Source organism: Cupressus sempervirens, chromosome 6 (genome assembly GCF_028749045.1).
Source record: "Cupressus sempervirens isolate cs-2001-9-10 chromosome 6, ASM2874904v1, whole genome shotgun sequence".
In the NCBI taxonomy this organism is placed as follows: Eukaryota; Viridiplantae; Streptophyta; class Pinopsida; order Cupressales; family Cupressaceae; genus Cupressus; species Cupressus sempervirens.
In genome coordinates, this window is record NC_143123.1 from 708,599,680 (window position 1) to 708,616,717 (window position 17,038).

General features: G+C 33.5%; 1 protein-coding gene across 1 annotated transcript; it reads right to left on the bottom strand.

Annotated features, from left to right (window-relative positions):
• Positions 1–4,279: 4,279 nt before the first annotated feature.
• LOC149554247 (pentatricopeptide repeat-containing protein At4g21065-like) lies at positions 4,280–4,633 on the bottom strand. Its single transcript, XM_089790489.1, has one exon. It carries the CDS (start codon positions 4,631–4,633, stop codon positions 4,280–4,282), a length of 354 nt encoding a protein of 117 aa, XP_089646615.1.
• Positions 4,634–17,038: the final 12,405 nt, after the last annotated feature.

The following is a 17,038-nucleotide window of genomic DNA, read 5'->3' on the forward strand; positions in this document are numbered from 1 at the left end:
GTGGTAGTCCTGGACCAAAGAGAATTGTGAACCTTTTGCTGATACATGTTTTTGGACATGTATGCAATGAGAATGGATTTCAAGATATGAGGGTACTCAATATTCTCTTTGATGTACACTATTTCTAGCTTGTGTCACCTAGATTCTCTAAGTTCCTACAAATTCAATCAACTTAAATCTTTGATAGCGAAGTTTCTCATAAGCTTTTCTTCTAATTTCAATTGTTAAAATTTCTCACTATACACATATCTATTTTGAGCTTTCATAAACTTCTACCTTGATATTAATTGTTCAAATTTGAAGAGTTCAAATTGATTTTTCTGTTATTATCCTAGCCCTCATATCATAGTGGGACGGCTTAAACATCACACACTTCATTCTAACACTAAAAGTTTTAAATAGTCAAAGTTGACTTATTTTTTACAAGCTTAATTTTCTCCTTAGTGTGTGATGTTTAAGGGTGGCCTATGAAGTGGCTCTGATACTATGCAGAAAATTTGAAAGTATAAAAAAATATTTTCTATAATCAAATATAGATTGATCTATATATTTTAATTGCAATTATAGATAGAGGTGTCTCTTCCATAAACATACCCATTGATAAAATACGGTTTTATTGTTTTCAAATTAAAAAAAATTCATCAAAAATTTGTAAAAGCAATGGCAAGTGAGATGAAATTAGAAATCGTTCACTATACATTAAACATAAACCATAAGTGCAACACTAAGTTTCATCACCTGACTTAATCTCATTGAAGATTAGCAAGGTACCTTGCTAGAAAGCTCGATAAGAAAAACAAAAACCATCAAATCCATCTACAAAAGAAGATTACATGAAATACAAAGATGTTAAAAAGAACCGTGGACATATGCAATGGGCATTGTCCCCAAGAACTGGATTGATTGTGAGTCTATCTCTCTCACATTTCACATCAGCTCTGATGATATCCAATTTCTTCAAGCATTTCCTACCTTTTGACAATTCCCATCCTTGTGCTCAATCTAGAAATTATTCCAGAGCTGTACAAGCTTCCTAAGAGAAATTCAATGTCATGACTTCTACCCAAGAAATGGTTCATTCATATATATATATATATATATATATATATATATATATATATATATATATATATATAGAGAGAGAGAGAGAGAGAGAGAGAGAGAGAGAAAGAGAGAGAGAGAGAGAGAGAGAGAGAGAGAGAGAGAGAGAGAGAGAGAGAGAGAGGCAACGATGCATCTAAACATTTGATTTCATAAACCTGCTTCAGTCAGCATCACTAGTACAAGAACATTCTCTATGAATCAAATGATGAAATTGATTTGCATCTCTTCCACCAATTTCTCTTTCAAAAAGCTTGGAGATAAACTTGGTTGCATTGTCACAGTCAATACATACTCGAAGGTTCTTCACAACTCTAATGACAGTACCTAGGAAGGTGTTTAACAACCCAATTGCAATTGTCAATTTCTCACTATGTTGCCACATATGCAATTCCATCTCTTCCTCTGCCACATCATTTGGTGCATGTCTTGAATCAAGAAGATATCATGCTACCTTCTTTTGGGTATGTTAAGCCTAATGGTCACATGACAATTTACCTTTTGTCTTCTCCCAATATGATGGTTATATATGTTTCTATGGATGACTATCTACATGCCATGGATTGTGTCGTATCAGTTAACCATTAATAAAGATGATCTCTTCCTTGAGAGTGGACGTTGAAAAATTTGTCGAATCACTATAACTTATTGTTACATTCTATCTATTTTCTATCAATGTCTTGGATAAGTTTATTTTTTTTATTTCCCGATTAAAACTTGCAATTGATACTAGACCTTGGTTGAAACCAAGCAGGTATAGATTACAGTGATGCTCTTAGTTTGACTACGACAAAATTTGTAGAAAATTTTTGGGTGCTTGATATAGGGGCCTCATTTCATACTATCCCACATGGAGTTCTTCAAAACCTTTTGAAGTGGCAATTTTGGTAGGGTATTTCTGAATTTCTGCATATTGTTGGTGAATGAGATATTTTGTTAAAACTAGCCAATGAAAATAGTTGGCTGCTACAGGATGTTAAGTATGTCCCTCAACTTAGAAATAATTCGATTTCAATTGGGAATTGTTCTCTCAAGGCTAGAGTCTAGTAATGGAAGGTGACAAAAGGGTCATTAGTAAATGCAAAGGAAGTAAAATAAATACTTTATATTTGGCAGAGACTCTCAATAATGTGAGAGCTATTCACAATAGTTGACATAGATCACATTGGATGGGAAAAGCTCACTCTAATTTCAAAAATGGCTTCTTCTAGAGGATCGTTCAAGGCAATTAAGGTCAAGGATGTAGTTTGGATTAGGTAATATACCGCTAGCGACTAAATAAAATAGCTTGAGGCATTTTTCGAGACCATAAATTTCATAGGCAACCAAATACACTTTTCCTGTAGGCATAAAAAAGGTCTTTTTCTTATAGCTTTGCAAAAATATTCCAAAAGTTCTATGGGTATCAGTGTGGCATTAGATTTCAAGGTGAGGAAAGATGTAGGAAGTTTCGAGATGGAGACCATGCGTGAGGTTGTAAGGTCCAAGTTGTGGGATGGATTGCAAAGGAGGTCCCTGTAAGACAGAGCTTAGAAGTTTGGATTAATGAATTGAAGGGATCATGTTTTCGGCATGATAATACTAGCGGTGGGATCTCAAAGGCTGTTGCTATCAAGGATGATATACTATTTTTTATTGAAGTGTTTCTTGAAAAGACACAAAGACATGTTGTATAATTGAATGAAGGAATGCATTTTGAATCTACAAAAAGAGGTATTCTTGGTTGTGGACTTATGGGTTAGTTTGAGGTCGTAAAAATTGTAAGAGAAGATGTTCAGATGGTAGATTTTATTTAGTCCAATACAATTTAGTTAGGGTTAATTTGCAGTGTGCTTGAACAGAGCTTGGTGAAGCTCAAAAATCTTCTATGGGCTCGATTGGAAATGCAGGGAATGCCACTTTTCGTTGATGTGTCCATTGAACTTTGAGTGGGAGATTGTTGAGTATGTCAAGTTCAATGGTCACATAACCCTTCATCTTCTCTTTTCTTCCAATTTGATGTTTGAATATGTTTCTATGAATAGCTATCCACATGTCATGCATTGTGTTGTATCAGTTAACAGTTAATAAAGATGTTCCCTGCCTTAGAGAGTGTTGTCTTAGATAAGTTTATTTATTTTATCTGCTCTATTGAGACTTACTCCATCTCCATGGTTAGTCTTCCAATAATTTATAGATCTTGTTTGTTTGAAAAAGAGGTATTCTTGGCTGTGGACTTATGGGTTAGTTTGAGGTCATACAAGTTGTAAGAGAAGATGTTCAGATGGTAGATTTTATTCAGTCCAATACAATTTAGGGAAGGTTAATTCAGAGTGTTCTTGAATAGAGCTTGATGAAGCTTAAAAATCTTCTATGGGCTCAATTGGAAATACAGGGAATGCCACTTTTCATTGCTGTGTCCATTGAACTTCGAGTGGGAGATTTTTTAGTTTGTGAAGTTCAATGATCACATAACCCTTCACCTTCTCTTTTCTCCTAATTTGATGGTTGAATATGTTTCTATGAATAGCTATCCACATGTCATGGATTGTGTTGTATTAGTTAACAATTAATAAAGATGTTCCCTACCTTAGAGAGTGTTGTCTTAGATAAGTTTATTTATTTTATTTACTCTATTGAGACTTACTCCTTCATCTCCATGGTCAGTCTTCCATTAATTTACAGATCTTGTTTGTTTGTGGGTGTGATCTGTCTCCAACACAAAAAAAACCATGTACTATTTTATGAACTTCAACCCAACTACAACTAGAATCTTTTTAATTCCTTTGTCTATGTAAAGTTTTCTCATCTTTTGAAGATCAACCCACTTGCCTTCTTTGGCATAGATGTCAGAAAGAAGAAGATAAGATGAAGTATGTTCAATATCCAGTTCAAAAAATTGTTCTGCTCCAAATTCTCCAACTTTGTAATCTTATGTGACCTACACAACTTAAGCAAAGATATCCACACACCCACATCAAGTTTCAATGGCACTTTGATGAGAAAGCTCAAGATAGCCAATGCAATCAAGGTCATCAGCCACGCATACATATTGATCCATTGTATGCATTATGCAGTGAAAATCATTCGTGCAATTGAAGTATTTAAAACCTTCATCAACAAGACCTGTATGATAGCACGTAAATAAAATACAAACAAAGCTTACGTGTTTAGGTTGGTTTTGAGAATTCTTCATTGCTTAAAAGACTTCCAAAGCATCTTTTCCATAGCTGGACATTGCATACCCTCCAACCAGTGCTATCCATGAGAAAACTTTTGGTTGATGGATGCTATCAAATAAACACGAGCTTTTATGTATGCTTCCACATTTACCATACATGCTTATCAAGAAATTTACAACTGCCACAGCTGAAGAAAACCAACTTTTGATTAATCGCAAAGCTCCAATTTTTGCATGTTCTGGGAGGACACCGACAATGGTCACGGAGTGAGGCTTTACCCTTGCCAATTGCATTTTCTTAAAGATCTCCTGAGCCTTTTTGACAAGCCCATTTTGAGCATGTCCGACAATGATTGCATTCCATAAAACCATGTTCATTCAAGGGATTTCTTAGAACATGATTCATATCTTCCTCAAAAACACCATTGCGCGCGAATCCAGCTATGATTGCATTCCACAAAATTACATTTGGTTGAGCTATTTCTTTGAAAAGCCTTATCCCATGTCATTATGCAGTTGTTTAATGAAAAATTCTGCATTAGGAGCCTGTTGTTCCCATTTAATGATTTAGCTGAAAAGGATAAATTAAAATCTTTTTCCTTTTCCAGCTACTGCTTATAAGCTGGGAATGAAAAGGGCCCTGAATCAGACTTGACACTACAAATTGGTTTCCTATTTCTTTCCTCCTGTTTAAATTTTATTTTGAATTTTATTATCAATAATTTTATTGAACACTGGACCATTAGCTTCACAATTTGTTTCTAAATTTTTTGAACAACTACTAGTTAAGCTTTGACACCACAAATTGGTTTCCTATTTCTTTCATCATGTTTAAATTTTATTTTGAATTTTATTATCAATAATTTTATTGGACCATTAGCTTCACAATTTGTTTCTAAATTTTTTTGAACAACTACTAATTAAAATAAGCTTAATGGACCTACTCTTAGAGCCTGGTCATGAATACGGTTTTGAGCATAACCCGCAATCATCGAATTCCATGAGATTGCATCTGGTTTAGATATTTAGTCAAACAGTTGGTACGCTTTCTGAATGCTTCCACATTTTGCATACATGTCTATCAGGGCACTTGGAATTACAACATTAGACAGAAACCCTTTAATGGATGATAATGTCCTGTTCGTAAGTAGCTCTTTTTGAGCATGCTGGCAGAATCCTGACGAAGGTGAATTGATCGGCTTCCACACCACTTAGTTTATTTTGGTGGAAAAAATGTAATGCCTCTTCAGGAAACCCATATTTTCTACACGCTAAAACAATCAAATTCCATGAAAAGATGTCTCATTCAGTCAACGGTCGAAATTTTTTTGAGCATCCATCAAATTTCCGTACTTCGCATAACATAATTTTGAAAAAATGCGTTTCCAGTAGATATAAAATTCATTTCAGGGATAAAACAGTGGATACGCCATGAAATTTTGGATTAGCTTTCACTCTGATCCAGCGAAACCCGTTCATTTCTCTGTGATATTCCATCGCTGAAACAACTCCTGTATCGATGAGGCTTTGAACTTAAAACAATCAAAGAGCATTCTCTGTAATTCAATTCAATGTAGTCAATATACTGCTGTTGAAACATTTCGTTAACAAGAGCTCACCAATGCCTTCAGAAATAGGAGCCAGGCTAAAGTTGGAAAGCATCATAAATTAAATTGAACTTATAAAGCTTCAGAAGGTAATGAAAAAGAAAAGAAGAAATTAATTGAGGAATAGTTCAAACATGTCAATCTCGTTCAAATAACAAAGGAAAATAAGAAATCAATTGCACTAACAATTCAAAGTACACCTCAAGTACATAGAACAAATAAAATAAATATTGAAACAATCCCATAGAAGCCACAAGCAAGTGGAAGTTGGTTTCCCTTGGCATTATGGAAAGACTTACAAACTAACCATAGACGCACATTGTATAACCCATCCATCATCCCTATATCATGATCCTAATCATGATTAATCTAGAAAGGACAAAATGTGAAATGCTTCAATTTGAATCAAGTATTAATTTATTATTCTTATTCACATAACATATATAACTTCATGATTTGTATGGTAGTGGTAAACTATTAAAGAATATCAAGTTTAATGCAATGCTAAAAAAAAAAAGGAAAAAACGAAAGAAATAGAATGAACATGAAAATTTATAAAAATATAGATGCTATAAATAATTTGTTTCACAAATATCTCCACATATAAATATAATAATATATAATTTGTTTTATTTATTTTATTTTAATTTTTCAAATTGTGCATGAATATTTATAGTGGGTATGTCCCTAGAATTCAATGTGTGACATCGGCCATATGTGTAGAGAAAACATCAATGCATGTATTTTTCGGATCATCCTTTAATTTTTAAGTTTTGCGATGCTGGCAAATTGACAGGGTTTGCATCCGGATTAAAAATGAAATGGCAAAAGCTGAAGGATGCTTTTTTCGTCACTTGAAATTGCCTAAATGGTGACTAAATAGGATAGTTTTGCAAAAAGAAAACAATAATGACTAATAAAGGAATATTAAGGTGTTATAAATCTGCAAAAAGTCTTAAGAAATTTAAAATATTTGCATAATAGGAACACTTCAAATCCATTGTTTTTCCTTGTACAAAATCAAATATAATAAATAGTGCAAAACAAATAAAGTTGATTGGGTGTTTCAAGCAACGTACATTTGAGAAAATGGCAAACCCATTTTCCATGAACACATTAGGACAACCACAATGGAAGTTTATAGTATTATTTGGAAAACTGATGCCTTCAGCCTAAAGATCCCATTATTATCAAAATTGATGTGATAATAAGCTTACAACTGCAGCTAAAGTTTATTTATCTGACACTATAATTATTGTGAAGTTAGATCTTGTCTGAGTTACAAAATGCATTCTCAATTTTTTCTTTTTTTTTGAACCGAAAAATAAATATAAACCCCAGCAAAATTGGAACGAGCCAATTACAATAAATAAATTAATCAACAAAAATTAATTTAAAAATAAAAGTAAATGAAAGCTTTTCCAAACTTTAGAACTTGGATTTTTTGAAAGTTGTGCAAACTAATAGGGTGGCCTACTGAAAACATTAGATCCCTACCTATATATAGGCAGGGACTAATAATCATCTCCCATATAACATTTTGTTGACATTCAACTCCACCCAGATCTGAGATTTGACATCATAAATTAAAGAAAAATATTTTAGAATGTTAGAGTCAATTAATAGCCTAGGATTAAAAAACATGAGGAGTAATAGATAAGTTGTGATGGTTAAGTTGTTGAGTTGTTATCCTCGTCATCAAGGTTCAAATCTAATGGGGATGAGGTCCCTCATTTGTGGCCTCACTAGTTCATAGCTCTAGGTCAAATCGTTTACCCCTTTAAAAGAAAACAACAATGTCTTTCCTTATTTAGGTTATGATATTCATAGTGACATAAGAGATGTTTAATATGTTTGCTACGGAACAATGTTGAGAATTGTGTCTCAACCTTGTCAAGATTTTTTCTACAAATCTCTCTCTCTCTCTCTCTCTCTCTCTCTCTCTCTCTCTGTGTGTGTGTGTGTCTATATATATATATATATATATATATATATATATATATATATATATATATATATATATATATATATATATATATATATATATATATATATATATATATATATAAAATTTGTTTGTGGTAGTTTTCCACATGTTTATGAGTTGGAAAAAGGTGTATGAGTTGTTTAGAATATGTCTAGTCTCTAGAACAATGTAGAAGGACTATTTTTAGAGTGTAAACAACTCATTATACGACTTTTAAGGGGGTCTATACTAGAGGACAAAATTATAGATGAAAATAGTATTCTTGGAGTTACCAATTACAAGTGGGTAACATGTGGCATGGTTGTTTTGCCTATAGTTTTGGCTCATGGTTTTGTAAAACCATAAATGGTTTTCAAGTGGAAAATCACTATAAAAAGGGCTTGGGGAGATGTTTGAATCATCGAGTTTAGTTTGCAAGACTAGTGCTACAAGGAGTTACTTTGAGTCCAAGTCTGAGTTTGAGTTGTGGCGATGCACTCTTGTAAGAACTTGCATTGCAAGTGTATTGTAATCTTCCAAATTTGAGAATACATTGTGTAGGTTTTGAAGGATGGGGTTTTCTCCTGGAAAGGTTTCCCCATAGTAATCATTGTGTTATGTATTCATTTTTATTTTGATTAAGTTATTATGCATTTCTTGAGATCTCTACAATAGTTAGTCAAATTTTCATAATCATCCTATCAAAGATTAGTGTAGGAAGCAATTTCACACATCCTTGCTTCCTTACAAGTGGTATCAGAGCTTGGCTAGTTTTAATTCTATTTATTGGGTACAGGGTTTTTTGAGATAATTAAGGTTTGAGTGGGAGCTTGTGTAGATATTTTTTTATTTCTATGTTGCAAGATTGCAAAGATGGCAAGCACATTAGGGAGGATTGATTTAGAGAAGTTTTCTAGCACAAACTTTGAAATGTGGAACCTAAAGATGGAAGATCTATTGATTCATTGAGATCTATGGGATGCAGTAAATGAAAAAAAGATGAGGCCCATAGATCCAACTTGAGTTGCAGAGTATGATGTGAGAGACAAAAAAAAAAAAAAATCTCATAAGATTATGTCTTGAAAACTCTATACTGATTAAGCCCATGAAGAACCTATCGTGAAGAATCTTTAGAAGAAGCTAAGTGAGATCTATCAAGTGATATCACTTGTGAACAAGATTTCCTTGAGGAAGAAGTTGTATTCCTTGAGAATGGATGAAGGTAGATAGATTTCTGAGCATCTTGAAAGTTTTAATATGTTGGTGACTCAGTTGACCTTAGTTGGGGTGTGGATGGACGAAGAAGAAAGGTGCCAAATATTGCTATGTTCATTGCTAGACTCATGGGTTAGCCTTGTCATAGCCATAAGGAGCACTTTAGTTTTTTTGAAGATGGAGGACATTATTGGTTCTCTACTTTCTTAAGAGATGAGAAGGAAGGTCTCTCTGAATGCTAAAGAGGCTTTGAGTGTTCAAGGAAGACCAAAGAAAAGAGGAAAGAACGAGAAAGAACATGACTATTCTAAGTCCAAGAATAAAGGTAGAACAAAATCTCGTGGTAAGTCCAAGGTGATCTGTTGGAATTGTGGCGAACTTGGACACTTCTGAAAGGGCTAAAAAGAGGAAAAGAAAAAGAAGAAGAAGAAAGATTCTGATTTTGAGTCTGAGAAGGAAGATGAAGATGCTTTCATCATAACCTTAGCCACTCATGCACATGATAATGCATGGTTGATAGACTAAGGTGCATCTTTTCACATGACTCCTAATAGAAATTGTTTTAATAAATATGAAAATTTTGATGGTGGTAAGGTGTATTTGAGTAATAACTCCTTTATTGATATTGTTGATCATGGAAGTATTTGTGTGAAATTTTATAATGGTAGAATTAGAAGATTTGATGGTGTCTTGCATGTCCTAGGACTAGCGAGGAATTTTTTATTTGTTATCAAACTAATAGATGTGGGTGTTCATGCATAGTTTCCTAAAGTAGGTTTGAAAATGGTGAGAGGTGCTATGGTAATAGCAAGAGGAAGAAAATTGTGTACATTGTATTGACTTGATGCATGCATGGTTGAGTGCAATAGTACTTCTGATAAGACTATGAAGAGGACTACATTGTTTGAGAAGGAGAGGGTTTCTCTTTCAACAGATGGTCACAATTTTTGGGTACCCAAGGGTGCTCTATCTACTTAATCAAAGTTACCTACAAAGAAGACGATATTATGACATCAAAAACTTTGCCACATAGGTGAGAAAGGTCTACAAATCTTAAAGAATAAAAACCTTGTTAATGGTTTGAATGACTACAATCTTTATTTTGATTTTTGTGAGCATTGTATCTATGGTAAACAAAACTGCATTCAATTTTACTCAACTTCTCATAAGTCCTCATGTATTTTGGATCTAATCTATTCAGATGTATTTGGACTACTTGGTGTTCCTTCTATTAGTAGATAAGTTTATTATGTTTCTTTCCTTGATGATTTTAGTAGAAGAACATGGGTTTATTTTCTTAGAATTAAAGTTGAATTTTTTAGTCATTTCAAACAATTTAAAGAAATGGTTGAGTTGTAGAGTTTGAGAACTAATAATGGTGGTGAATATTGCTCCAATGTTTTTGACATATTGTGTAAAGATTTTGGTATTAAAAGAGAAAAGACAATTCTGTATTCTCCATAGTAGAATGGAGTTGTAGAAAGAATGAATAGGACCTTGATGGAGAAGGCTACAAAAGTTCTAGGCCAAAGTTGTAGCCACTGCCTACTACCTAATAAATAGGTCTCCTACATCAACTCTTGTTGATAAGACACCAATGGAAACATGGTCGAGCCACAACCCTTCGCTTAGACATCTAAGAGTTTTTTATTATGAGGCATATGCTCATGTGCCAAAGGAGAATCTGACAAAATTGGACACCAAAGCTATCAAATGTATCTTCATCAAATATAGTTATGGTGTGAAAGCATACAAGCTTTGGGATCCTATTCCACAAAAGATATTTTACTCCATAAGTGTTATTTTTAGAGAAACTGGGCCTTCTTTTACTACAGTGCAACCAGAACAGATGAAAGAAAAAAAAGATATCATTCAACTTCCTACTACACATGAGAAAGTTCAATCAAGGCCCTTAGAAAGACAAGTTGTTGACAAGAGCTATTTGAGTTCTGAATCATCAGAGGAAGAGAGATAACCTAATCATGAACGTGAACCTAAACCTGAACTAGATCTTGTTTGAAGGTCTAGTAGATAGAGGAAAGCACCAAAAAGGTACAGATATTCTCCTGATGATTAGAGGTGTATATTTTCTTTGAATACTAATATTGATGAACCAAAATCTATAGAAGAGGCTCTTGGTATGAACAATTCAGAGCCCTAAAAAATTTCCATGGAAGAAGTGATGGTACATCTTAAGAGGAATGACACATGGGACTTTGTACCATTGCCTGAAGGATAGAAACTTGTTGGTTGTAAATGGGTGTTCAAAAGGAATATGGGTTTAGATGGAAGCATTGAGAAGTGTAAAGCATGTTTGGTTGCAAAAGGTTACTCCCAGGTTGCAGGAATTGACTATGGTGAAATTTTTTCTCCTATAGAAAAAATGACATCCATTCAATTTTTGCTTTCTATATGCAACAACTTATGATCCATAAGTTGAGAAGATGGATGTGAAGACAACTTTTTTTCATGGAGATTTAGAGGAATAAATTTATATTAAATAGCTAGAGCACTTTGTGGTGAAAGGTAATAGTCATTTGGAATGTAAATTGAAGAAATCCTTGTATGGGTTAAAACAAAGTCCTAGAATGTGGTACTAGTAGTTTCATAGATATGTATTGAATTTGGGATTTGTGTAATTCAAATTTGATCACTATATATACTACAAGTCTGATGGTGATTATTTCTTGGTTATTTTCTTATATGTTGATGGCATGTTTATTGGAAAAGGAAAAGGTTTGATTTTAGAATTAAAATCTCATCTCTCAGCAAATTTTGAAATGAAAGGTCTTGGTACAACAAGGTACATTTCGAGATTGGAGATTATAAGAGATAGAAAAAATAGAAAGCTTTGGCTAGGCTAGCATAAGTGTGTTGGTAATATTCTGAGAAGATTCAATATGCAAGATTCTAGACCATTGAGTGTTCTTATTACTATGGGAACAAAGCTTTCTAGCTCATAGTTTCCATCCCCATTGGAGTTGGAAGAGACAAGTTGAGTATGATATCAGAGTGTTGTTGCAAGTTTGATGTATGTTATGGTCTGTACAAGACCATACATTGCTCAAGTAGTGGGGAGTACTTTCCTATTATATGTCTAATTCAGGAAGAACACATTGGGATGCAGTTTAAAGAGTTTTTAAATACTTGCAAGGTACCTCAGAGTACTCTATATGTTTTTATGAAATGGGAAATGATCATTCCTTGGATATTCGAGGCTATGTGGATTCAAACTAGGTTGATGATGTTGATAGTAGAAGATCCACCAGTGCATATGTGTTTACATTATTTGGTGTTGTAATCAGTTGGATGAGAAAGCGATAAGTTGTGGTCACTTTGTCTACTATAGAGGTAGAGTAAATGGAAACTACTCATGCTTGTAAGGAAGCCATCTACCTTAAGAGACTATATTTAGATATAGAGTTCAAATAGCATACAATGACAATCTATAGTGACAGTCAAAACACAATATGCCTAGTGAAGAACCTGACATTTCATGCCATGACCAAGAATGTTGATGTACACTATCATTTTGTGAGAGATGTGGTCAATGATGGCAAGTTGAATCTGGAGAAGGTAGAAACTTTGGTGAATGTTGCTGATGCATTAACTAAGCCCATAAGCACAAAGAAGTTCAAATGGTGTTCGGAGTCTATGGGCCTCTTGACTACTAGCAGTTAAGTCCATGACACTTTGGATCCCTTGAATCTTGCAAGGTGTTTGAAAAGTGGGAGAATGTTGAGAATTTTGTCTCAACCTTGAAAGCTCTTTTCTTGAAAAAATCTAGAAAATATTAGCCAGAAAACTCTAATTTTTTTTAACAGAAATTCTAGAATTTTTTTATGGTAGTTTTCCATATCATTATGAGTTGAAAAAAGGTGTATGAGTTGTTAAAATTGTGTCTAGTCTCTAAAACAATGTAGAAGAGCTATTTTTAGAGTGTAAACAACTCAGTATATGACTTTTATGGGGGTCTAAACTAGAGGACAAGATTATGGGCAAAAATGGTATTCTTGGAGTTACAAATTATGAGTAACATGTGGCATGGTTATTTTGCCAATGGTTTTGGCCCTTGGTTTTGTAAAACCACAAATGGCTTCCAAGTGGAAAATCACTATAAAAGGAGGGTTTGGGGAGGTGTTTGAATCACCAAGTTTAGTTGGCAAGACTAGTGCTATAAGGAGTTTCTCTGAGTTTGAGTTTCAGTTCGACTTGTGGTGATACTCTCCTATAAGAACTTGCATTGCAAGTGTATTGTAATCTTCCTGATTTGAGAATACATTGTGTAGGTTTTGGAGGGTGAGATTTTTCTTCCAGAAGGGTTTCCCCATGATAATCATTGTGTTATGCATTCATTTTTATTTTGATTAAATTATAATGCATTTCTTGAGATCTTTGTAATAGTTATTCAAATTTGCATAATCATCCTCTCAAAGATTAGTTTAGAAAGTGATTCCATGCATCTTTGCTTCCTTATAAAAAATGTATGGACACCCATCAAAATATAAATAAGGGGCATTATTGTTGGATTTTCCTTGGGAAATACTTTGGTTGATAGTTAAGCATATTTTGGAGGCATATACAGGACAACTATTTGAGAAAATGCCTCAAAGCATTGATGTGGTCAGTTTGAAGTTATTAGTTTTTGTATAAGGTTAGTAGTTTGAATTCCATAAATCTAACAAATAAGAGATTTAGAACAGGGTGTGGATATACTGCAACTATAAAAGTAGATGATTTTTAAGGCATGCATTGAATAATAATCTTTGATATTGCACACTAGAAGAATATTGCAAAAAGAAAAAGTCTTCATTTATATTTGTATTTATATTTAGATCAAAAAAAATTAAAAATTAGTCTTCATTTATATTTGTATTTTTATTTAGATCAATCAAATTTGTGTTGTATATTCCTCTATTATTTTATTGAATTTTGGGTTGAATTCATGAAAATCTAATTAATAAATTCTGGATAAATTTTGAGGCTATTAATTTGTGTATAAGATTCGACCTTATACTTCTTGAAAAAATGTTGTTCTTGAGGAATGAGAGTAGTGGTGAAATTTTTCCTAACGTGTTGTTCCATACAAAGGCAGATCATTTTTTTAGTCCATGTTTATCTAACAAATATCAAAATTTATTTTTTAATTAGTTACTACAAAAGACAATAGTTCCCAACATTTATACATGGATATCTAACATTAATGTCTAGCAACTTGGTGGATATATTATGGGTGTAAGTAAAGATATTGATTTTCGATACATTTATTCTATGTCTAGTTTTTTTGGTGTAATTATCTAATTTCTTATATGTAATCTATGTAATACATAAGAGAGGTGATTGAAAAAATGTATGTTAAGGATTATTTTAGTATTATATGGATAGTTATAATATTATTTTGTGGAGATTTCATACAAGAGAAGGATCAAATGTTGTTTAGTACCGTAACATTGGGATAGGGTTTCTAACAAAAACAGTAAAATTAAAGAAAACATTATTGATTGAAAATAAAAGTATCTTTTTTAAAGAAGAGATCTACCAACTTCAACATCAAATTACAATATGTAGAGTTTGCAAGTTATGCTACCGAGCAAGGTTAGTCGAAAGAAATACCATACTTGAATGAATTTTTAGAAGACATGTAATAGTAAATGTCTTACAAAAGGTAATTATAAGTAAGAAGTAACTTGGGGTGCCTTTTTGGCAATATGTTGGCTAGAGAATTAACATGGTTAGAGCCATTATTATACACACTATCTTTCAGTAGTCCATGGATTCATCGTTGAATGTGACTCAAGTGTTGAGGAAAAACAATTTTTGGTGCATGTCGATATATAGTGGGTGTTCTCAGGTTTGAGGAAATATAGAGAGGTCATATGCATCAAAAAAAAAAGAGGGCATCACCATTGATATTGATAATTAAGGAGAAAAATTGATGAAATAATATTGGAAGAAGTAGTATTAAAAATATTTATGGTATCAAAATATTTTAAACCTAGGGTAAATTGGGGTACGTGTGCCAAAAGGGGAGTATAAATGGCCACTCTTTTTTTTTTGAAATCAACAATTTCTAAACTTCGACAAGAGTTTGAAGATAGTTTCTAAAAAAAAAGTAGTAGTTCTTTGTGTTGGAATAAGGTCACTCAGCCTTACCACAATTTATAAACCACAAGCTTTTGTCTCCAATGAAGCTCTTGATGAATTAAAATCCTAAGAGAATGGTATAAAATGGTGACTAAGGTCATGAAATAAATCTCTACCATGACCATTTTCGAATATCCACAATGTAGAAAGATATGTTGTGGAAACTATCACCTTGTTCTTTGTATTAAACTCTCAGGTGCAAAGCATATTTTTATTTAGATTACGAGGAAAGTGTAGTGAATAAGAAGTAGGGTCTGAATGACCTATTCTTGGTGGTTTTTGAAACAAATACTTCTAACACATGCTTCTGTACTTGGCTTTGTCATCCTTAATCCCCTTTGGCAGGTCCATTCATTCTTTCTATGAAAAATCTAACTATTCTAGTCACTGATTATTAATCTCCTATCATAAACGATTATTAAACTGCTGAAAAAAAATTCTCAGCTAATATCAAAAAATAACACAACTACAACTTCACTTATAAAATATGGAAAGAAATGCGCAACAAAATGAACACAATATTTTTGGAAAAATTGTCCCTGGAAAAAACCCCTAAGAGAAAACTAGTTCTACAAATGAGGAATTATATTAAACTTCAGCAAATCAAGAGATACAAAATTCCTTGCCTCTCACTGGTAGAACTCTGACAACCTCCTAATTTATCCCGCTGATATTCCCCACTGCTATTCCCGTGCTAACACTAGGCCCTTGCTAACACTGCAAGACTATTTGCTAACACTGCAAATGTTTCTCCAAACTTCTTGTTCTCCAAATGCCCCCCCTGACCTCCTTTTATACTGTTCCTATTGGTAAACCAATGATTAAGATTGATTTATAATCGACGGTTGAGACTAAAACAACTTAACAACCCTAACCAAGTCAGTCTCTAGTTGTTTCCAAAAGTGGTCAATTAATTAACAAATATTTTTTTCTAGTCTAACCAATTAGTTAGCAAAACAATTACTTGCTAAATAATAGCATATGGAAAAATAGCTATCCAAGCTAACAAAACTAACACTCCCTCTTAGCAAGGAAGCTGTTCTGCAGACAACCTAACTTATCTCTAAAGAAGATAAATTTTGCCTTCTCCAATGCCTTAGTCAGAATGTCTGCTACCTACTCCTCTGTAGGTATGTACTATAGCTGAACAACTCTCCTTTGTACACAATCTCTGATGAAGTGATATCAAATATCTATATGTTTAGACCTATCATGAAACACTGGATTCTCAGACAACTTGATGCAACTCTGATTGTCACAATGTATCACAGTAGTCTCAACCTTCTGACCAAACAAGGCTACTAACAACTTCTGAAGCCATATAGCTTCACATGTTGCCATGCTAGCTGCTATGTATTCTGCTTTTGCTGAACTTAGAGCCACAGACTTCTGCTTCTTGTTGAACCAAGATACAACTCCTAATCCCAAGCTGAAACAACACCCTGAAGTGCTCCTTTTGTCTGTTATACTTCCTGCCCAATCTATGTCAGTATAGCCTATCAACCTAATACCTTCACCTCGAACATATCTGATCCCATACTTGGCTATACCATGCAAGTAACGTAGCACATTCTTAGCCTCTATCCAATGCATTCTCTTTGGTTCAACCATGAACTGACTAAGAGAGTTTACTGCAAATGCTGTATCTGGCCTAGTAATGACCAAATACACAAGTGAACCAATCAACTATCTATATAAAGTGGGATCGACATCCTTCTCCTTCGATGTATCTACCTTCCTCCAATTCGTGATCATGGGTGTAGACATGGCTTTGTAATCCTCCATCCTGAATTTCTTCAAGATTTCAATGCAATATTTCCCTTGACCAAGGAAAATCCCCCCATC

Bases quoted from the DNA above. Each gene is read 5' to 3' on its own strand.
- LOC149554247 (XM_089790489.1), bottom strand. From the start codon at position 4,633: ATGGTTTTATGGAATGCAATCATTGTCGGACATGCTCAAAATGGGCTT.